General features: G+C 37.3%; 1 protein-coding gene across 4 annotated transcripts in view; it reads right to left on the bottom strand.

The window, feature by feature from the left end:
* Window positions 1-3,206: 3,206 nt before the first annotated feature.
* Window positions 3,207-24,687, bottom strand: part of MPP7 (membrane palmitoylated protein 7) — a 146,304-nt gene continuing 124,823 nt past the window's right edge. For all 4 annotated transcript variants that reach the window (XM_032181658.1, XM_032181659.1, XM_032181660.1 and 1 more), the window contains 6 exons: window positions 17,143-17,313; window positions 10,942-11,022; window positions 9,041-9,134; window positions 7,869-7,977; window positions 6,647-6,790; window positions 3,207-5,216 (listed from right to left, as the gene is read on the bottom strand). In XM_032181658.1, coding sequence (XP_032037549.1) covers window positions 5,037-5,216; window positions 6,647-6,790; window positions 7,869-7,977; window positions 9,041-9,134; window positions 10,942-11,022; window positions 17,143-17,313 — 779 coding nt within the window. In that variant the 3' untranslated portion in view covers window positions 3,207-5,036. The remainder of the gene's footprint in view (window positions 5,217-6,646; window positions 6,791-7,868; window positions 7,978-9,040; window positions 9,135-10,941; window positions 11,023-17,142; window positions 17,314-24,687) is intronic.

The raw sequence follows: 24,687 nt of genomic DNA, 5'->3' as shown, positions 1-24,687 counted from the left end.
TTGTTAAAATTGTGATGTTTGTACTCTTTTCCCATACAAGTTAACAAAATCAGAAGAAAATAGAGCAACAGCTCTGCGAACACCGCCAGGACCAGCAGTGCTCCCTACATTTCAACTCTCAAAATTAATTTTGGCTCCACTTACCAATGAAGATCTACTGGAGCTTATTTCTATTTACCAGAGAGGGAACAGAAACCACAGCACATTAGCAGCCAACTCGCTAGCTTCCTTGTTCAGTGACTGATAAAAATAGAGACGTGTTTCCAGGATAGTAGCCTCACTTGTAATGTTCTCAGTCCCTCTCTCTACCATACCCACAGACTTGCTGCCTTTAAAACATGTACCGAATCCCTCAAAACTGTGCTTCCCTAAGTCTGAACATGATATTATAGGAAGCTTGTAACATCTCTTTTAAACCACAAATCTAAATTTCACATGAGGAAAATTAAAGCATGCCTTCTGGCTTTTTAGCATACTCAAATCCTGAATATCAATACGACTAGTCAAAAGAAAAAATAGTTACAAAAGAAATTGTGACCTAATTTCTCTATTTATTTCTTATCAAGAAATTTTCAAATACTGTTTGTGCCATTCCCCTTTTGGGAATCCCGAATATAGTTGTCTCCATTCATATACTGAAAAGTGTAACGGGCAGGTTTGTGACACCAAGTCTTTAAAAATGTGTTTAAATGGACATACGTGTACCACGACTACAGCTGCAAACCAAAGGATTGATAACCACGATTCACCCTCTTTGTTAAAGTGCTGGATATCAGCTACACAAAATGCTACAGTATTTTATTATAGAGATGTAAAATCATTCCACGCTCTCTTCCAAACATCCAACTTGTATTTCAGACAAAGATACCAAGGGGGAAAAAGTATCCAGCTGTCTAGAACTCCAAATTCTCTCATTTGTACTGTCATTTAACATAAGACAAGATTTAAGACCAGACTTTAACTGTTTCCAAATGTTTTTGTGTATGCTTCTGCTGAAACCTTTAACCATTATCAAGCACTAGAAATCTTAAACAACAAATACACATGTAGTGTTCCTTTTATTTTGTTTTCAGACACTTTTCTGTTGAATGCTTGGCATCACACGTTAGTCATGGTAATATATGATAAATACTTAATGACTTTCAAAGCACCTTGGGTAAATTGCAAGTGCAAATGATTTTAAACACTGATACACAGAAAACTCTTATTCCTGTGGGGAAATGTCTGTAGACACTGCAGTAACAAAACAAAACAAAACAAAACAAAACAAAAAAAAAACCACTCAAATTATAAGTTTAATTGTAAATTTCGGAAGAAACTATTCACCCTTTGAAACAATCTTACAAAAAATAAATACTAGCTTTACTGAGGAAAAAAATCTGCATGCACAGGAGAAACCTGAACCTAAATACATGTGGGAAATGCAGAATACGGCACTGAAACAAAACAGAAGGGGTTTAAAAATGTTCTCTCTAATCCTAGTATGTGTTAGGCTTTTTTTTTTTTTTTCCTGGAAAAGATGTAACAAAGTGCAAAAAGTAGTTGAAGCATTACCTTCTTTAAGTGTTAGGAAAGAACACAGCCTCCCGTGTGACTTGCCAGTGGACCAGGAGCACATGTGGCCGATGACACACTCCGGGTCGGGAACTTGGCCGTCGATCCAAGCACTTTGCAAGCACAGACGAGTTCGTGTCTCAGCTTGACCTTCTGCCTTCAGCATCCATCTCGGAAAGAAAATGGTTTACTTGGGGGTGGGCTGCAGGAAAGGGTGACCATATGTTCTGAAGCAGAATTCACCAACAAACATGAAAAATTGAGAATTTCACTCTTTGCCGCTCTAGGTTTATTTTTCCATGTAAAAATAATCAGAATTTTACAGTTAATAGAGAGACTTATGAAATAACTTACTTCTGGGCATTTTTTCTTTTAAAATCAATATATTTTAAAGTCTATACTTTATGGTGCTATTTACAATAAAGAGAAACAAAAAACACTTTCAGTGATAGCAATAATTTATTGTTTTGCATAAGAAGGTAAGATCAGAATCCAGGTAAGACACCAACCAATGACCTGATGGCAAATTCAAGTATCAAGCTTGGTACAATAATAAAAAATACTAGCATTTGTTTGACTACGGCAAACAGCTAAAACACAATAAAAACATCTGGACTTGACTGTCAAAACATACAGATCTCTAAAAACCCACACAGCACATCTTGAATATGTGGAATATTGAAAACATGTTTAGTCATCTTCGTTCCCAAGTTTTTGGAGTCCAAAGGAGCACACAGCCCTCCCCATAGGTGCCTCAGAACAATTCAGTACACGGGCTCAGCGTCCATCACGATAACCAGGTTCCTGTGCTGTCAAAACTGTTGGACAAAGACATTTTTTTGCCACGAGCTTGTATCATCCCTGTCAGCCTTACAGTGGCTTCTATTTTCTTTCTTTTTTATTTATTTTTTTAAAGCAAACACTGTGATAATGTTGATTTTCAAGAGCAATCTAGTAATTTAAGTAAAACTACCTCGCACTCGTTAAAGACTCCGTGCACATTTTGCTCTGCTGGATTTATGTTTTTGTGATTCCCTTCCTTTTGCAGGTGTTACAATTCAGGACTTAGCTTCTGGCCTGGAGACGGGGCAGGCAGCCATCCATCTAGGAAATGCCTGCCAGGACTGTGCTGAGGATCAGAGTCGGTGTCTCTGTAAATGCAACAAAGCACGGTGCTGCTCACTGCTGCCCAGCACAGCAAGCATGTTGGAGAAGGTCCTCCTAGACCACACTGACCCAGGAATGGGAATTAAAATCTTTTCAAAAGGACATGAAAAGCATGCAGTAGAGCCAGCACTGTTTTAAAACAGGGACTTTGGAGAATATTCTATCATCTATTTCTTAAAGAGAAAAGCAGGTCCCTTTTGGGAGAGTTATTTTATACTGATGTTCTGAGACACCGTGGGTTAGAAGCAGCATTAAGAGTGTTTCATTAAGGACTAAAGCTCCTCTGGCTGGAAATGGTCAGATCCTGGGAGCTGCAGAGTGCCAGCTCAGTTTTCACTGGTTGCTAGAGGTGGTGAGGGCACTCGGCACCTTGCAGGCAAAGGCAAACAGCCTGAATTACAGATCCCCTGAAAAACAGTTTGATTTTCAATAATTTAAAAAAAAAAAAAAAAAAAAAAAAAAAAAAAAAAAAGGAGAACATTTTCCCAACCCACAGAATCTGCCTGCAATTAATTTAATCAACAAATCTCAATTGGTATTACAAAAAGGTTTAAGTCCACCTGAAAAATGGTGAAATTTGACAGAAGTTACATTACAGCCATTCAAACAGAGCATTTATCCATACTGAGATTCAGTACATCTGTAACTCTTGCATAAACATTTCCAGACTCCTAGGGATTTTGCTGTTGTTGCTTGCATTTCATTTGTTTTATACAACTCTAAGTCAAATGCAATGACCCACACATTAAATATGCATTTAGAAGAAAACTGCAGAACCCAATGGCTTGATCAGCACATGAACTGAAATAAAATATTTACATGGAATGTTGAGCTCAATTTACAGAGACGGTGTTTCAAATTACAGTCGTGGTAATCTGTTTAATAAATGATCACATTGACAAGAAATTTAAAAATTTAACATCCCTTTTCAACCCTTTCATAAATATATAAGTTTTCACTAAATTCTTTACTCTTTAAACAAGACATCTATATTCTCTTTACAGATTAACATGAAATAACTGTTTCCTGTTTGAATGCCACAGATGTGATGATCTGAATTGAGCAAGTTCCTATACACACGCTGTACTTACAAGACATATTCACAACACAACACATGGGTGTTACTTGGTCTTTACAGATGTATTCATTTTCTGCGTATCAGTAGTAAATAAAGAAAAATACCAAATTATCTATATTAAAAATACATAGTCTATGATACATTAGCTTTCGCTGCCACATCGAATTTAAAATGAGGTTTCCAACTGTGTCTGACCACTGACAAAGATATTTTTTATAATGAAGTTTACAGCATTAATTTATTTTTGGATGGAGACAAAATGTCTGTTACACTACTAAAAAAAGTATCACTACATACTGAACAATAGGAAGAGTTAACTTATTGCAACTGCTTTCCAGATCTTCAAGGTTTCGTTACTAATAGTTTGAAAATTTCTGAAGGGAAATCTGTTCTAAAGAATGCTAAAAATGCTTGTAATCAATTTAAAGAAAAAAAAAAAAAACTCTTTGTTGCTATTCATACTGCTTCGCCACTGATTTTACAGATGACTAATCCCAAAGATTTTGAAGTTATATACATAGTAACTCACATTTTTCCCTATTTAAATAAATATTCCTGTGAGTTTTGTTGTGCCACAAAGCATGCATGAAAATATTTTCAATCCATGCACGCTCACAGCAGAGTTTTTCACAATTAAGCCACTGAATATCTTTTTTTCATGACTACACAAGTGCAAAGGAATACGAAAATCACTCTGTACATATAAGACAAGGTTCACATCTAAAAAAGTAAAAACACTTATCTTTTTATGGATAGGATGTCTTCCTCATAAAACTGTTGGTCACTTTTGCCTGCCTCAGTTCTCTCAAGCACTTAACGGATAATAACTTCCAAGTGCTGATGTGCTTTTTATGAGAGCAGTTATGCTTAAAACCGTCAAAGTGCTGATCTCCAGTAGTAATTACTATCTTCTGCAAACTCTCCATTAAAAAAGCTTACCTTGGAAATGGACATAAGAATGACAGAGAGGTGTTTGGCAGTTTTGTTACACCAGCATTAGCTCACTTTACTGAGCATAGTAAGACTTCGGTTCGACCTGTCTGTACTGTCCCAAAATTATCAACAGGAAGATTGAAGACACGGAAAAACAAGACCAGTGCCAAGTATGTGAAGAGTGCACCTGCTGCTCAGGTAGAGTTAGAAAGCCCTCCTACCAAGAAAATGGCCCTTAAGTATTGCCTAACCATGCACCAGATTTAGACTTGGTCGACGTCAGACGCCTTGTGTATGTGAAACGTTACGAATGCAGCCAGCTGACAGGAACCCAGAAGGTCTCAGTCTCCAATCTGTCAAAAGTTGTTTTGAGCTCGCTGTAGGCTGTAGCGAGGTCATCGTTGACAATCACCTTATCAAAGAGGTGGCCATACTGGCTCTCCATCACCTGGGCAGACTTGATCATTTCTTGAAAATCTTCCTCCTAATAAGATCGGTGCAAGGATCAGTCAGTCCACAGAAACATTACATAAACTAATTCTGTGGTAAATGTGAAGCTACTTGTTTATTTCTTATCTCATCAGGAAATTGAAACTGTTTTTTATTTTTAAAGAAATATAGAAATGACCGTTTCAAATCATCTCAGAGAACATTCTCACAAGTAGAGTTTGTTCTACAGGCAATCCTTTCATCTCTGCCCTTGCAGTAACACAGTTGGTCACCGCATGGTAATTAAAGAGAACATTTTCTGTTAGCAACACCAGTGGAAAATGTTTCTAGCTGTTTACTTTGATGATACATTTAAAATTTCATTACTTACGTCTTGGCTTGCTATCAACAAGCAATTTGTTACAGTGCAGCCTTTGCTCTTTTAAGAGCTTGGCAGGAGCTGTCTTCCTATGCCTTGTTAGACCTGGTTCAGTGGATTCCTGCTCATGTTTGGGGAGGGAACAAATCCTTGGAATTTAATTGATTACACACGATGAGATAATAAAACTGTCCCAACTAAACAATATCCTAAAGAATGAAGAATATCCTCTTAAGAATGAACTCCTCTTATATTTTATATATGACACGAAGTATTGTTGTAGTGCATTATTTCCAAACTATTTCAAAAGCATATTCTACAAAGACAGTCATACATAGACTTACATAGATACAGAGAGAGATACTGTATCTGCTCTATCTAAAATATCTATCTTTGTAAGTCTATCTGTGACTTAGCTTGAAAACCAAATCTAAAAATTCCTAAATAACATCTTATATTTGAGTGAGGGAAAATGATACACCCCTTAAAAGCAGAAAACAAAGTCTAACAATGATTGACTTTGGTCTTGTCTCAATTAAAATATTTTTATATTGTATTTTAAGGAAGTAAGTAAGTTACTATTGGGTAACATGACTAATTTTTCCTTTCTTTCTTTTCTGATTGTTGACTAAAGGCAGCATTTATTACTTTCACTTCCTTGGATTTTTTTCATTCTTTCTTATAATATTTATTTCCCTTTAACATTTTTTATGTCTGCCCAAAATATGTTATTTTTATTAAAGCAGCATTTATTTTTTCAATTGATGCTTTATATTTGAGGTTTCCTCTAAATTAGACTCAGAGCTACACTTGATAAAACAAGGAAATTCCTATACTTAAATAGAAACATCTAAGCCCACATGCAAATTTTTTAAGGAGATCCACAGCATCATTTGTCATAAAAATATACTTGCATTTTGAGGGTTCTTCAATTACATAAACTCAAATAGAGCATGATGGAAATGTAAATACCCATGAGCACAGCAAAAAATGAGAACATCACAGCAAGTTTAGGGTGACAGAGACTGGGAAATAACATGTATGGTAAACACCACCAACAAACTCTTAACAAGATCTCATGCTTTACCATGCCTAAATAAACTTACTGTAAAGGGTTTTGCAGTTCCCCTATCATCTTTACTTGAAATAATCTTGGCATTTTTTCTGGTCTCTCTCAAACGGTCAAGCGGTGGAGGCTTTATAAATATAACAAACGGTTTAAACTCATATGTCCGTAAGTGTTTCACTGTCTGGGAAGAGGAAAGATTTAAATTAATTAGTTTATTTCTCAAAATGGAATTCACTGTAGCAAAAGAAACTCTCCACTAACCAAAATAAACCCATAAAGCACTTGTAGAAGGCTATCTTCAGAAAGGCTATCTAGAAGCCAGCTTTCTGTCCTCCTCATGTTGTCAGGGTCCAAAAGACCCTGGTGAAGGTACATCCCAGAAAGGCTCACAAGCCTGAGTCCACTGGAGAATTTAGTATTTCACTGAAAAATCAGGCATGCTGGACATGCAACAGTCTTGCCAAGCAATCTGGCAGCACCAGCCTCAGGAGCCCCTGCCCAGTTCCCCTGGTGCAGGTTTGGCTTGCCCAGATGCTCTTCTGCTGGCACAGCTCTCTTGCTGCTGCTCTACAGCAAAGCCCCGCATCTGAAAGTGCACTGGGAACTGCTCACAACCTGCTGGGGTTCAGAAGCCACAGGCTGGCCACCCTTGGAGATGAAAAACTTCGCCTACTTTTAAGCAAAGCGGTCCAGCTCCTGAAAGTGCTGTGGTTATTAGTAGAAAAAAAAAAATCCCAGTGGAGCTGTTCAGCTGATTTGAAAGACAATGAAGGTTAGCACGAGAACAAATGGTTTAGACAGGAATGGTCTTAACAATTATCCAGCCAACAACACACTGAACGTATTCCTTGACTTGTCTGCCCTGCATGGAAACCCTTTGCACAGACATACTGCTAAACACGGAAGAGAGTTGCTGGATTGGTGACAGCTCAAAGCTTTTCTGAAATTTAAGTTTTGGAGAGAACCTCTAACATGAAACGGCAGAAATTTGAATGAAAATATGGGAGCACTTTGTAATCACATCTTTGGTATTGTGATGTGAGCTTTCAATTCAGTTAATTACTGAGCTGAATACTTGCAAAATATATTGAAGTTTCCTTCCTCTTCTCCTTTCAGCAAGCCTTGCTGCGATAAAGTTACCCAGCAAGCCCACCCAATAGTAACTCAGCAAGGAATAAAATACACTTTTTTAGAAACAGGTTCCTGGAATGCTAATATGCAACACAGGGAACTACAGGATTCCAGAAGTGCTTACTTACATGAGGCTGCACATCCAACAAACAGACTTTGTTTTTAGCTAGGACTGATCGAACAGAGTCTAAACTTGTACCGTAGTAGTTGTTCTTATATTCACCGTACTCGATGAACCTGTGGCAGAAGGTGAAAGCAACTGGAATCATTTCCATTTTCTCCAGCAAAAACTTATCAGTTTGGCTTATAAGATCTAATTCAGAAGCAAAAATATTTTACTTTACACTTGAGTTTTACCGTGTTTTATAAAGGAAATGCTGTCAAGTACTTCAGCATGTCAATTTTAAGAAATCTTCTACTTTACCACGTTCAAATCAGTAACACCTGCTTGTATTACAGTTAAAGAGAAAAAAGTACTGTAGTCCAACAGCCCACTAATGTTTTCCATCACCTCTTTTTCTGAACTAATGCAATGCAATAAAACAGTGGATAAGCTAAACAATAGAAACTACTGAAATTTCATTGCACACTACAGAATATCCAAATTCTGTCCCAGAAGAGGAGGAGGAGCTACAACAGTGCTAATGGAACCGAGGCGGCTGGTTCTGTGCTATAAAAGTAAAGCATGAGTTGCCAAAAAAGCAAAGCACAGTTTGAAGTTTCAATAAAACCCACAGCTTTGTGTCTAATACACTTTTGCCCTCTGAAACACTGGGGCAAAATTTCCAGCTACAACATTTTACAGGCTGCTTGAGAGCATGATGCTACCATTGTCTTCATTTGAGTTTAAGTTCTGGAGGGTTTACAGGCAGGGGCTTCACTGTAGGTCTCTAAATTCAAAAGCACAGGAAGTGCCTGTCCTGAAAAAGAGCAGAACTACACAAACATTGATTCAAGCACGTTTGCAGCACTTCCAGACCCCTCTCTTCCAGCACTGCAATGCTTTATTGCTATCAAAGACGACGCTCAACACCTACAGTTTCAAGTCTTATTGATGAGCTGAAGTACTGAAACCACTTGGAAGCTTAGAAACATTTGTGTCTGCATGTATTTCTTTTTTTTTTTGTTCTGTATTTCAGATTCTGTGAACTGTTTATGTATCAAAATGTAATTCTAACAGACCTTCAAATCACTGCAGCTTACATCCACTCTGAATTACTATCTAAAGTTACAACTAACCCCATTTTACAATAAAGCCATTGTCTTAACTACAGTTCTAATTAAAACCTCTTCACCATACTTGTTATTCTGTACGTCAGTCTCAAACAAGTGCTTGGAAATGAAAATGTATTCAACGCCATCACTTTCTTGGCTTCTTCTTGGTCGGGTAGTGTCTGCAGTTTAATTAAAAGAAAAAAAGAAGAGATGTACAAAACAATATAATGCAAACCAGTTCAAGAAACATTCAAAAGTGTACAACCCTTGTGCAATACTAAGCGTAGTGGTTCCCTTACTTCTGACAGACATAAGGCTGCTCTGCTAGGCAGCACTCAACACGTGATAGGATTGAGTTTAAAAGCATGCACAGCAAAAAAAAAAAGCCTCCTGGACAAGTGTCAGATTATCATTTTTATTAACCAGTGGAAAAATCCAATAAAATGAGGACAGCTGAATAATAAAAAGGAGCAGCAGTCCATAACAATTACCCCAACTTTGCCACTCGTTAAACTTATTAGCATATTAGACCATAAAGGGAAACAAAGTTCACCAACCTGATTTATAAAATGTTATGTTCATTAACAACACTCGCAGCTACGGTATGTAAAGCATGATAGTAAAGAAACGGGGTGTGAATTTTATGTTTTAGTGCTTTTCGTTTTCTGGTGATTCTTTTTTCTTTCAGTAGTCTTGCATTATTAGTTGCAGTTTTTACTTTCCTTCAAGCACTAGGCACAAAGTTTTTACCTACAAATGAAACTTCCTTCTGGAGTTGCCACTTATGAATGACGAACCCCTCTAAAAATCACATTTAATGCAAGGTGTGTGTTACAGCATCATGTATTCTTCATCATATATGAACATATACAACCTGCTTGCAGAAACCCAGTTGTTGAGTGCCATTTGATGCCATGCTCTTCTTAGGTTGACAAAGACAAGACCTCCAGTTCTCCCTGCAAGTCCTAACTTACTGAATTTCAGGGAGAAGGATTTCTTTACTTGTTTATTTTAAATTATAACCACAAATTTGGAAGAGAAGTGAGAAAAGGCAGCTTGATGAATTTGATGAATACTGGCAATTTTTAGGGAAATACTTTTAGGCAAATGATTGCATATGCTTCAATGTGTTAAATATTTGGGAACATCTTTTTTTTTTGTAGTTTTCAATACCCAGCTGAGGCAAATATTTGCAAATGTAATGACTTGCTGAAAACAAATGTATTCACTTTTCTACCTAGAAAATTATTTAATACATATACCTTATCATATACCTTATAGTATACTTGTACTTGCAAAAAAAAATGTGATAATATCTCCTGAATTCAAAATGTTGGACCCATATTTTTGAAGGATCCCTATAGGAGGCAAAATTACAAGTACGAAGCAGACCAAGGAATGAAAGCCCAACTAAGACTGTCAAGTCCTCTGTATGAAAGAAAACCCAGTAAAGTACTGCAGAGTTTAATACAGAGCAATTTTATGCATTATTATACAAATCATATTACTTAATCATATGGGGGGAAGAGGGGAAAAAATTCCCCAAACCAACTTTTCTGAAGCTAATCAAAGGGATTTAAATCATTTATTCATGGGATGAAATTGTTTATTATCAGTCTTTATTTTCCAGCCTAATGTATAAAGGGCATTTTGCTGAAAGCAAGTGTTGGTAACAGAGTATGTTTCACAGTTTTACAGCTAAATCCAGGGTGTTCTTCAGCCGAGTTTCATTTACGAAACCTTACTGACATCAATCATGTTATACTTGTAGTAAAAATCCACTGCAATGCCTCTGAGCCAAAACGTCCTATCAATTTAATCAATGCTATTTAAAATACAACTGCAGCAGCACTTTTAGAAATTAGCAAAGTAATTTGGATGCCAAGCATGCATTTAGAGACCTAAATCTGAAAGTGCATTAAGTTAATGCAATAAGAAAGGAAACCCAGTATAGCATTAAGAGAATAGAAGTGTGTTTTTACTTACGTGGCACTGTTACCCCGTAATGCTGGGTGTCACTGATCAGCAATTTCCGTTTAAGTTCATTCAGTCCAACACCTACAGGACCTGAAAGAAACAAATGGTGCTGTTTCCCCGCAGCCAGGTCTCTCTGGTCTTCAGGCACAAGTAGTACTCCCTGAGATAAGCCCACAGAGCTTATGGCTAAAATACAAACTGGCTTTTCATCAGTCATTTAGAAACGCCCATGGACATAGCCTCTCCTCGAATATACAGTGCTGACAAACTTCAGGGGAGTTAGCTGGCAGTTACTGTGTTCTGACTTTACTACCGAGGAAAAAATCAGTGAAAAAGTTGACAGCAAAGCCAACTTTCTTCTCCACTGCACTCCTCCCCTGAGGAGCACGGCTCCCACCTTCTCCCCATGTCCTGGGAATCCCACTCCTGGCAGCCCCTGCTGCAGGCAGGAGTTCAGTCGGCCTCAGGCCGTCCCCGTCCACCTTTTGATGGAGTCAGGGCAGCACTGAACGGGGACAGGGATGAAGGGCAGCTCCTCTCCATGTGCTCAGCACTCCCCAGGTCACAACCTGCCTGGGGCGCTTTTGTTTCTTTCTTTGCTGTTGATTTTCTTTTGAACTCTGCTTGTGTGCTGCCTGCTGTCTGAACTGCTCCAAAACAAACGTTTCCTTCTTCGTGTGGCTGCCAAAGAGGGACCACTCTTGGAAGGAGGTTGGCAGAAAGAAACAGACTGCATGGAAGGCTTTTGACCCAACTCCTCCACCTCCACTTGAGTCCTAGAAGTTATTGCAGAGACGTTGCTTTTGATTTTGGGGTTGTCCCTAAGTCTTAGCCATATGCCAATGATTCTTGAGGTTTCTCTGAGGGCACTTTGTGTCCTGTGAGCTCTCAGAACCGCTCCCCAGCACCAGGAACCTTCTGTGCAGGGCTCCAGCCTGTTCACCATGTTTGGTGATATGTTCATGGAGGAAGCACAGCTGTGTGTGTGTGTCCACAAGTTTCTGATGTGTACTGGCCTTGTTTCTGCCAAGCCAGGTCAAGAGCAGAACACAGAGGAGAGTAATTTGAACCACATCCCAAATAATCCAAGGATAATACGTGTGGTTTTAAGGAAAATTCTTGCTGTTGTAGGAAAAGGGATACATATATGCATTGAATGCTTTGTAATAGCCATTTTAGAAATCAGAAATACAAAACCTAATAAACATTTTAATGAAAGAGTGACATATTGCTTAATTACTAGTGAGTATGGTATCAAAACACAAAGCCTGACGCTTCAACACCTTCAGGTACCTATTGGTAAAAATGACTGTCCACCCCGCCTGAAGTTAGAAACACGTAATGATGAGAAGCAAAGGACTGCTACTATCCCCAGGCTGCAGTCTTTCTGCAAAATCTTAAGAGTTTCTGCATTTATAATTTTATATGTTTACATAAGTTAAAAACACAACTACATTTCAAGTTCCATCTCTGACCCGCCTGTAAATTAATCTATCAGTATGTATAAATGTTTATTTAATATGGTGTACAGCAGCCTCTACTGGTGCATGTCTGCAGAGGAAAGCAATGTGTCATGAAGATAATGGCATTACTCTTGTGTTTATTTAAAAATATATATATATATATATATATTATTTTTTCCCTCTTTTAATAGTATAGCTATTTAAGCAAACAGTTGTTTTTTTCAGGAAAAGTGATTAAAATTCTCAATATGTACTAGCAAAGTTGAATGAAACAAGTGGAATTCGAGGAAAAAGGAATCATTGTATTCCTCTAAAGCAAAAAAAAAATTCCCATCAAATCTGCACAAATATTATGTCCTTAGCCTATGTGCTGTCAAATCAACAATATGCTTTTAGCTCTATTTATATATAAATAATCCAGGCTTCATTTACTGTGACAGATGCTTTGGAAACTTAGATCAAATCTGTTTTAAGACCCAAACCTCATTACTACTCTGTCTCCCCTTCCAGGTTACCATTTTAAACTCATCTTTAAAGATTACTACTGAAAGTTGAGGATTCCTCTTTTTCAGTGCTGTCTTCACAAAACTCTCATAATTGTAGCACATGGACTTTTCGGGCTGATTCCTAATTAGTAATGCCATCCATTATGCTCGTTTTTACACCACAACTCCTGAGTGTAACATATACTTCTATTCTGAATCTTCTTTTCATTTTCATGCTACAGAAAAAGATGCTGGTTTCTAATAATTATGAATCTGGATATGATTTGAACTCAAGAAGAGAATAAAGCATCAGGATTGGAAAGGACAGTCCAGATTCTTATTGCAGAATGCCAGGCATGTGGGACACATGACTGTAGCATAGTTTTAGTTTACTATAAATCACCCTAGACAGCAATATTTAGTGTTACGGTGACAGATTTAGAAATACTTTGTTTATTTTTTTGTAAATGAACATTTATGTTGCTTGATGTTCCATGTTAGTCATGTCAACTGCTTGAGTCCTGCATAAACAGACTGCAGTGCCTACCTTGCTGCAAGACAGTCTTGCAGAATTAAGATCTCCAATCATTAAAATTTGCATTATGTTTTGTACCATTCAGACATGCCTGGAGAAAACTGGAAAAACTGTGTGATGTAAGTTCAGACCTCAGGAAGATTAACTCAAGCAGTTACTCTTCATCAACAGATACAAACTGATCTCCTAGAAGTCTACTTATTTGAAAGAAAAAAAAAGAAATTGGTCTTTCAGAAAAGATTTTGGAAGGTAGGTGACATCACCTCTGCTGGGACTGTAAAGACCCTGTAGAAAACATGCATTGACAGGCACTGTGCATGTCAGTTATTCCTTCTCTAATACAATTGACCACTATAACGCAATGTAGAAATATGGCACAATGACATATGAGGTAGGAAAGCAGAACATCATTTTTCCATTTTTCAGTAAATTGTCACTAGCAGTGGGAGAGCACTTCTAGATTTGCTGTTCACTGAAGCAGGAACAGGGGGTCCATGCCAGTTTTCTCATTGGCAAGACTTGCCAACATAGATGCTGCATCCTTCGTAAAACAGACATTTCTGAACCATGCTGACCTACCTATTCATTTAGTCAGGAAGGTTTAATGAACACAGAAACTCTAGATCTCCTTCTTCATTGTTCAGATGGTTTACTTGGAGTGGTATGGTCAAAGCAGACTATCTTCCTACAGCATTGCTGAAGTGCTATTAAATTCCTGCAGGCCACTAGTGAACATGATGCTAAAGGTATGTCCTTTGTACCGAGACAGACCTGGTCTTCACACAGCTTCTCCATGATAAAACTAAAAGTGATGGATTTTTCAGTTTTTAATATAAGAAATATAACAACAGAGAACTCTTCCAGTCCCCGATTTATTTTTTCTGCAGTAGTGACCAGCAGGACACCATTGTGGGGAGTATTGATAGCCTAGTTCAGGGACAAGACCCCTTTCTGATTTGTGCCACATGCTAATAACTGTTCCTTCGTGGTTACACACCTCTGGTTCTTGTTTCCACCACTGCCCAGGGCATATGCATCACCACAGATGCACCCGAAAGGCTTTACATGCCTCTGGTGTCAGCACTGTATGCAAGCTACCATGTGTGTTCTGGGGCACATGCTCATTGTTTGTTACTACTGACCTTGCTTAATCCTAGCACTGCCCCCTTTAGAAATTTCTGCCTTAGCTGATACTATGCCATGTACAATTACAGTGTATGGCACATCCATTCTGACTCTCAAGAAACAAAATTTGTGCTGGTCTGGCCTTCACAATTACCGAAGCAGAAGCCTTTGTGGGCAGGACATTTTCCTCATTCAAGTAAATGAAAATTCCACTGTCTAAACAATATAGCTTGTATTAAAACATTCTGCCTCAGCTTGATAAGGCTGCAACACTGGTCACATGATATTGGACAATTTTGCTTTTAGCAGAATCATCACGTTCCTAACACCTAAAAGACAGCACAGCAGAAGCATCTGTATCATTAGCACTCCAGATGATCCATTATTTTAGCCCCAAGGATATGCAGGACTTTATTCATGAGCATACATTTGCAGACAAGGTAAAAGCTTGACAAACTAATACATGTAGCTGAACCTGAGACTAATACATCACACTGCAGGGCACTAAAAATTACTATGTATGCAATTTGCATTCTGTAAATTAGACTAGACCAATTTAAAATGAGGCCAAAAGAAATTTCCACTTCACAGTTGTCAAACTCCCTCTCCCTAAAAAAAGAACAAAACAAAACCTCAAAAGCTTTCCAACAGTAAATTATGCATTTAGGCTTAGCATAACACAGCAGACATTTAGTGTCCCCACCAATTACAGCTATAAATTCATTATCTGTCCCTTTGTTTCCTGGTAATAATACCCAAGTTATGTTTGACAGATTATATTGTACGCTGCTACTGGCACACAAAAAGCTTTTAGAATATATTCGCTCCTACTATACCTGTGTTGCTTAGCTCTGCTACTTTTTCCACATTTCGCACAAGACATTTTTATAGTATTGGCCAGACTTAAGCTGCCCTTAATATCCAGAGAAAAACATTAGAATTACTGAAGTCTGCAATAAATTTCTGAACTGCTTTTGTTACTGAAAAAGCACACTTTCTTCATTTGATTTATTACAACAAAAATCAAATGAAATCTCTAGGTATTCTTTAGATCAGACATATGCAATTTGTTATAAAAAGTCTACTTATCACACTTTTGCACTGCGCTCTGTTGATGTAAGTGTAAAATCAACTCAACCATGTTATTACTTGTTGTATATAGCCCACAATCTCACAGTGATCACACTAGTAGGTGGCTGAATTTTAGTGCTGGGGAGTGACAAAACTGTTTATTAAAAACTAAATTTAATGTTCCCTTGGATATGAGTGATATAAAAACATAGCTGCTCAACAGTTCATAACAGTCCCTGATAGGGGGTCATATTTCTCTGCTCTGCTGCTTTTAGAGTGGAGGAAACTTTACTAATGAAGCATCAGCCTATGTACTACTGCAAAAGAAACAAGAAGTAATGAGACATTATTCATTGGTAGTAATGGTTACTCACTGGTCCTACCTTTGAAAAATTTAAAATATTATACTTCCTCCTTTTTTAGAAGATTGAGGCAATACATTTTGATTAGATAATAAACACTGTAGTGGAGCTATGGTGGTGACAGATTACAAAGGAACAGAGCGTTAAGGGTGACATCTTTAATATTCTGCAGCTATATTTACATCTGCTCTTGGCACACAGAGGTTCACCTTTCATCTACCTTTCTCTCAACCTGCTTATTTACTTAGTTTAACACACCAGATTTTGTTGCTGTCCACTTATATATTCTGCTTGATTGACCACAGGTATTTGTTCTTTTTCTACATTGCTGTATTGATCGATCTTTAAGAGCAGAGCACTGACTTAATTCTTAAGAGTTTTAGTACAGATTGACTGCCAGCTTCAGATTAGTCACCACGGTAGCTATATTTTAACATCAACTCTTTTCGTTTTGGCAAGGCTGTAAACATCATCTCCTAGAGCAACCTTATATACTAATTGGGATACCCTATCTAGATGGGTGGACTACAAGACAGGTGAAAAACTGCATGAATAATCATGCTCAAAAGGTGGGCTCCAGGTGACCACTGCACTAGCCATGAGTCCCCAGTACATGCTGGCAGCAATGAAGGATACCAACATGCTGGGCTACATCAGCAAAAGGATTGGCAGTGAACTGAGGGAAGTTATTCTTTCCACTTCTTAGACTCTGAGGAATAATCAGTCCATGTTGCACTCTGTGTTACAAGAAAGATGTTGACAAACTGGAGGAAGGCCAGTGGAGGGCTTCCAAGATGATCGGGAGCTGAAATATGACCTTCAGGTGAGACAGGCTGAGGGAACTGGGCTTGTATAGGCTAGAGAGGAGATGGCTTCAGGAGGACCCAACAGCACCCTTCTAATACTTGTTGAGAAGATGGAGCCTGCCTCCTTACCACGGTGAATGGTGGGAAGAGAAGACATGGTGGGAAGACAAATTCTCAAAGCTGTTGTAGTCAGCAACCTGCTCTGAATTCAGTGCTGATCCTGCTTTGAGTGGGAGGTTGGACTAGGTGACCTTCTAAGATCCCCTCCACATGAATGAGTCTGTGGTAAATATTGCGCTAATTGTCAGTCCTCTGTTTTACCAGGTTAAAAATAAGGTTAATATTAATTTGAAAACAACTTACCAACCAAAACTACAAGCCTGTATTTGTCATTAGGTTGTCGTCTATATCTTGCAACTTCTTCATATGTTGGGATATCTGCTGTGTCGTACTGATCGCTCTTCTTGCACTCATACATAGATTTGTTTGTTTTTTTATCTTTTCTGCTAAGACGAAAGCTTCTTCTAAACCCAGCTGCAATAAGAACAGGATCTTTTCAAAATAAGAAAGTGAGTCTCCTCGAAATATCTGAGAACAGTCTCTTCCAAACACTCAAGGATTGGTGCATGGAATAAAAAACACACTGTATGTTTAATAAGCCATGTCATTAGAATGATATTTTACCACAGTTTAAAACTATGTCAGATACCTATTTAAACTGCAGAATTAAGATTATCAATAAAATCATAACAGTTACAAGCTGTAAGAAATAATTACATTAAGTTGTTAATATATTTAGAAAATTTGAGTATTTTATACATTAGGAGATATACACAAGGAAAACATTCATGCAATCTGGATTCCCATACCATACTTAATGCATTTCTATTAAATCATCATGGCACACAGACATCAAATACAACATATGGTAGAAACACATCTAGTGGTTGAAAGAGTTAATGAAAATTAATTCCTTGAATTATTTTTTGTGCTTGGCTCCATGCTGATACTATAAAAAAGCGTGCTGAACCTTTCCCGAAGATGTTTAAAAATAAAACCAAACACTGTCAGTTAAATTCCAAAACACCATGAAACATCTTAAGACAACACAGTTGCCGTATTATGGATATGTTAGCATGAAATTGAAAGTTAATATTCCTATTAAATTTGCATTTACAATTGCACCAACAGAATTACATCTACAGTACCTATCTGCAAGACTGGAAATTTCACATAGCTATTAAGTATTTACAAAAGAGATTATCACGGGCATTTTCAAGCAGAACAGTATCCCCCCCCTCCTTCGAACACCATATGTTAAAAACTAATTTACTCCTCTGTTAATGATTACCTTACAGTTCTTCAAATAAATCCTTTACGTTAATTTTACTGGTATCTCTACTGTATTGCTTTTGTTCTAGAAGGAACTATGGAAAGGACTGCAAAGAAGGGCTGCAAAGCTGATTTCATTATTTGGTGGTAATATAGTAAAATACAAGCAACAGTTTAAAATTACTGAAAAAATCCCAACACCTTTTTTCGCCCAAGAACATTTCATAGGACAGTAAACACGTGTAAACTTTTGGTGACCCCACATTTTTCAGCAATATGTTTTCATAAACTTGTAAAAGCACTTATGTTTAGGTGTTTGAGAAGTAATCATATTACAATTTCTTCTTCAAAGGCAGTATCTGGCAAATTCAAAACCCAGTTCTGCAAATACTTAGAACCAGATCTGAAGCAAAATCCTATAAAGCTTTGTTACAGGCTTAGCATTTTGCACACCCACAGTCCCACTTAGCATAAGTCTTTGCAGAACCTGGATCACAAAGCATGTTAACCTACTTATTTTGCTGATGTGAGTCCCTATACCCACGTGAATTTACAATACATACATAAATACAAAAAAAAAGGAAATTTTGTTTTGAGAATCCAGAGATGTTGACCAATCATATTCAAAATATGAATAAGTAAAATCAAAATTGATGAATGGGGAAAAGAGCTAACAGCCACAGAAAAGGACAACACCATTTTTAAGAGCTACCGTATGTCTAGACTGAGAAGGAGGTGGACTGAGATAAAGCAGTGACCAAAATATAAGATAGGAAAACATAATGAAATAGATAGAATTATGCTATTTTATTCCTTAAAAAAAAAAAAAAAAACACACTAACACTGACGTGATTGCAGTGAGAAAAGCTTTGTCAAAGTGTTGATAACTGTAAGCAGGTACAACCATGAGTCCAGGAGATCCTGTCTACGGTAGGGTGAAAGTCCATTATGATGCTACATAATCACAGGTAACTGTATATGCAATTACATAAAGGAAAGTTAACAGTAATATTAGCAATACAGACGTGAAAAGGGGTTATAAATTTCCTGAGGTCTCATCTAAAAGGCTTCAGGTTAAAAAACTGCCCTAAAAGCTAGTTAATTGTTCCAGAAAATTGAGCTCCATGCCTCTGAGCCATGTCTCATAGCACATTTACCAACAGCTTCTTAACCTCAGCTTAAATGCTGAGATGTGAAATATTTTGGAAAAATACCCTTTTTGCAAAATTTTCATGATCAATTCAGTTTCTACTGTTAGGTTTTAATATGATGATTTATTTATAACTCATTCTTCTTTCTTCCACCCACTTCATTCAGATTTCAAAACCAAACTACCAGGACATGGGTTACTGGAGAATATTCAGTCTTTCCTCTAATAGGAGAACAAAACTGCGTGGTATTTTCTTTTGTGGGGGAAAAAAATAAAAAATAAAGAATAAAAATACAAGAATGTTTTTGGTGCAATCTTTAGGCTGATTTGTCCCTTGTCACTTTTACGGGCTACATACAAAGCATCACCAAGACTCCAGTGATGTGGTTCCACTGCTAACATGAGCTTCCTTGATTAAAACATATGACATTTCTTAGATTGAAACTAACTGGCAAGATGAAATTAGTAGTATTTTCCTTTGCTTTTAGAAGTTTCAACAGCAAGTTTACCTATAGGTTACAGAAAACTATTACATTAATTAAAAAGAACACACAAATATGGGGGTGAGAGGTAACAAAGGCAGTTTCCAGTATAACTGATTTCTCTGCAGCATGGTTGTGAAAGCACCCTGTAAAATGACTGAATAGGAAAACCCTGTGGTATGGGGACTGCTTTCTTACCTTAAGACAATTGTCAATTTGAAAGTTCTTCCTCAGAGCACATCTGAAAAGCCCCAAGAAAGTTTGCTCTAAGTAGCTTTCAAATCCAAGGAAAATGCAGAGTACAGACAGAAGGGATGAGCCTGTTTCAAATAGATCCCACATTTTTATGATACTGCTACTGCGTTCCTGGAAACACGCCTCTCCCTCTCTCACATCTGCCATTATACATCCACACATATGTGGCTTAACTTTACTATGACCTTCAGAAGCTATTTTCTAAATAAGTGCTAATAAATGTTTTCTATCGAACTCTGCATATATGATTACATTAGATGCTGGGCAGCTATGACTGTGCAGAAAGATTAAGCTGACTGAAACAACGCTGTGCTTGCAAGAAATGAATACCTCTATGAACAAGCAAAAAAAAAATCCTGCTTATTTTTGCATCTTTTGCAATTTAGGAAAGATGAAAACCAAACTCCATAAATTTAAATTATCAATAGAGCATTATTAGAAATATAGTGGTGAGAATCACCATGGAAAAACAAAAGCAAGACTGAGATACAATAGAAAAATGAAGTTTCTGTAAAAGGATTAAGCTTAAAAGTAAACTTCTACAAGAGAACAGAGGGAAAAAGAATTGCTAGCCCAGGATATTTGATAAAATAAAATTCAGTGAATGTGAAAGGAGTCACAACCTATACTGTCTGCGGAATATGGATATCAGCAGAACTTAACCTTAGCTGCCAAGTATGCACGCTATAAAATAAAAGGGGAAAATTCTGTCACCACAGCAACATAAAACTCTGGACATTAAGAAGCTTGCAGCAGGGCACTGGTTTCAGCTCTGTGACGAGAAGCTTACTGAACATGCTAACCCATAAAGCACCCCTGGAATGTAACAGGTTTGGTGAAATAGGAACAGCCGCCGGGAAGAAAATATGAAGAACAAATGTTCTCCAGCTACAGAAGTCTCCAAACACTTCTCAACATGAAAAAAAATCAGAAGCTGCTACTAATAAACTTAATTAAGGTCCAACGACAATCCAAGGAAAACTACTCATATCTTTAAGAATAAGAAAAAGAATGAAAAAAATAAAAGGCTGTTTATTCTTTTAATCACTAGCAATACACATCCTTACATTTGCATAGGGAAATCCACTTGGATTTCAGAATCCAAACTGAAAACTGTCAATGCGCATACACATCCTGTACCCCCTGAAATATTTTTAAAAGATGCCAATGTAAAATGCTGTGTTTCTTTAGATTTAGTAATAAAATTCAAAAGAAGTGAACAAAGGATTGTGATTACATTCAATGAATGTAAATTCAAATATGTTCATGAAATTAGAAAGCTAATTTCTCAAATTCAGAGAAGCTACCCTAACAGGAAATATTATAATTTAAATCCATCTTTGCTCCACGAATTCACCAGTAAGGCTCCAGAACCCTATAAAGCACTTAAATGTGCTCTGTTCATTTTCATTCTTTAAAACAAGAGCTAAAGTATATGCTTAAATTATGAATATCCTTTGATGAATTTAGTTTAATCTTACATAACTTTTAGTGAAAAAATGGTATTTGTAAATGAATTTACATGTACTTTTAGTATTCATATTGCCAACAAAAATAATTATAGTACCATGGTCGTTACCAAAGTTTGTAAGAAAATGCTTTAAAATATTGTAATATTTTATTAGATATTTCTGGATATTTTTTCCCCTTCAAAATATTGCGATTTTTTACACTCGCTCGTATCCTGAGTATTTCTATTGTTACACAGGAACTGCACAAACACAGAGCAGACTTTGTACTCTGCCTGCTTCTGGACTGATTCCCAGCTTGCACATTTAGACAGGGTTAATAAAAATTTAGATTATGTCTGGATTTTTAAGACAAAATTGAGAATAGTAAACAGATGATATTCATCTATATTTACTGTATGTTCATAAAGGTTCAAGTAATGTAACTAGAATTTAAGGTTGGCAAAGACGAACTCCTAATGTTCTCCCCAGCAATTTCTCAGGAAATTAAGGCAGAAACACACAATACAAGAGTGTAATTTAAGTATTAGGAACTGGTGAAAAATCATGAAATTTATTTGAGCCACTTTAGAGGGGAGTGTTCAAATTAATAGTAGGATAACCCTGGGCATAAAAGATCAGAACCCAAAAGGTAGAGAAATCATGCTTTCTTAAAGCTGTCTTTTCTATTGGTTGCTCTTCATGACCACCTCGTGTGCATCTGAAGTACAAACCCTTTCAGAGGAGTTCCGATACTCAGAGGACATCCTGGTTCAGATTGAAATGTGAACACATACACAGAGCCCTAAACCCATAACCAGCCATGAAATTGAATTAAAAACAAGAATTAAAAATAGAATTGTTGCAGTTCACTTGATGTGATTACACGCTATTAAAATGAGGATGAAACCTGACTTACTCTTTTTGATTTTAGGAAGTTGCCAGTGCATCTGTACTTTGAAAACCTGTTCTAAAATTTTGACATGCAAAAAGATATAGCATGCTTCAACCCAGCTGATGCTAACTGTTCATATGTGTGAATATTAGCTGCTGTAAATGCAAGGTGATACAGCTCAGCTCCTTCATTACTGGTTAAACTAATTCAGACTACCTTGTTCTTGTAATGGGTTATGACGCACTGACAGGCATCCTGAACTCGTTGGGGTGACCCAAGTCCTTCGGTGGCAACATTTCAGGTTTTGTTTCCAGTTTAGTAATGTTTAATCAAGACTTTATGCTGTAAAACTGAAGACTTGCCTAGAAATTCAGTTATGTAGTAAGCAAGGAGAGCCACAAATGTCTATCATCTTTCGATAGCATATATATTCAGAAAAATGGGATACTCAGGATTCATGCCAAAAAACAGTACTGCAGAACGCAGGCAGACATTCAGATCATGCTGTTTTCAGCATCAGACAAATTCACAGATAGGGAGCCTGCTGCTTTTGGGGGAGTGAAGAGCTCTGAGAAACCTCTAATTTCTAAACCAAGTATCTAATTATTTACAATCAATGAATATACTTGTGTGCCTACCCCAAGATTGATCCTAGCCTTAGACACATCTTTTTTCTCCCTGCTGTTCTGTCTCCCAGCCCTCATCTCTGTCACCTTACTTCCAGTGGCACAGACCCAGCACGAGAAGGCCAAAGGACCACCAGTGGACTGATGGCAGCTCTCCAGCGTGTGGAAGCTCTCAAAAGATAAAACCACTGTCTGCACTGTACAGTAGATCTCCAGGAATTTTTGTAAAGTTTTTGCCTAAGTTAACTGGACATCATCTTGAATTTTTGTTCAATAGCTTCTTCCTCAAGACATCTCCTTCCTAGATGACTGAGCCATTCGGTACCTGCTGACCCCAGTGTTTCATGGAATGGGCAACAGCACGAAGGCAATGGATTCTGCTTTGTTGCTGTCCTCCTCAAATACAGCAGCAGCCCACTAAGACCTGACTGCAAAACCACGATAGTCTGACCTTCAGCATTGCAACCAGAAGGAAAAGATGTGGAAAAAAAGAACTTTTTGTCTTCAAAGAGAAGATTTGATAACAAAACTTTAGTTTATCTGGAATTACATCCAAAGCTCCATTTTCAAGTATACTTCAACCTCTCAATACAACTGCAATTTAATGTTAATATAGTTCATATACTAACAAGCTTAACAGTTAATTTTCAGCACAATCAGATGACCATTAGTTACACAAATGCATGATAAAATCGTACTCCACTAAGCTTTTGCAAAGAGGTCAAAGTCCTTTCAGGTGGATAGCTTGTCTGTTCCTGGTGCCATTCATATACCACGTTTACAAACAGCACACTACAATATGAAAACCATCTCTGATTTACTGTCCTGGTCTAAGGTGTTTCAGCGAGCTCGATTGCTTGGATGTACCAAAGCACTTTGACATGTTTCTTCCCACTCCTCTTGTAGTAGGAGGATGAAAGCCTTGGGAAAAGGGCTGGTTGCCACAAAATCCACGCCAGTCAGTCTTCAGCTGGCAGGAATTCTGGACGGTTTCAACTGAAATATTTTCACATAGCTTTTAAAATGGCACAAATTAAAAAAGTTGAAACATATTATGGAACATTCACCTTATTTAAATGTTACTTTTGTTTGAAATTCGGAATGCTGAAGCTGAAGCCAAGGGACTCCTTCCCCTCCGCTTCCCCCCTCTCCACAATGATACATTGAGCTCAGACTAGCTTTAAAGCTAAATTTAAGCCATTGAGTTATTAGGACTTATTTTATTTTGTAATGTGGAAAAAGAACCCGTGCCTGCAAATTTGCTTTGTACTCTCACTCAGTCCTTCCAAAATTGTTAGACAGACAAGTACAAAGAAAGAAAAGGTAAGCAAACCTCGGATAAAACCTCGAAAGCGTGTCTTTAAAGTCTTAAACTTTTCATGATATTGTAACCTTATTGTTACATTAAACACATTGCTGAGTTAATATACCTAAAAAGTCAGTATTTTTCCCAAATTTATATATATATTTTTATTTAAACTTAAAATCAGTACAGCGTTTTAGTAGCTTATGATTAACCAGATACTGGCATACTACACTGCACAAATCCTTTATGTCAAATCCAATGAGCCATTTTCAAAACCTTAGTTTTCATGCTTTTCTCATGCACAGAACAGACACTTGTATGCAGATTACCCCCGAAAGCAAAGTGGACACAGCAGTTCCAGGGAAAAGAAGCTGAAAGAAAGAAAGAAAGAAATTGTCTTTTGTAACCAATTGC

This window comes from Aythya fuligula, chromosome 2 (assembly GCF_009819795.1).
Source record: "Aythya fuligula isolate bAytFul2 chromosome 2, bAytFul2.pri, whole genome shotgun sequence".
Classification (NCBI taxonomy): Eukaryota; Metazoa; Chordata; class Aves; order Anseriformes; family Anatidae; genus Aythya; species Aythya fuligula.
The sequence above is the reverse complement of the archived record's forward strand: the minus strand, read 5'-3'. Positions and strand labels throughout refer to the sequence as shown.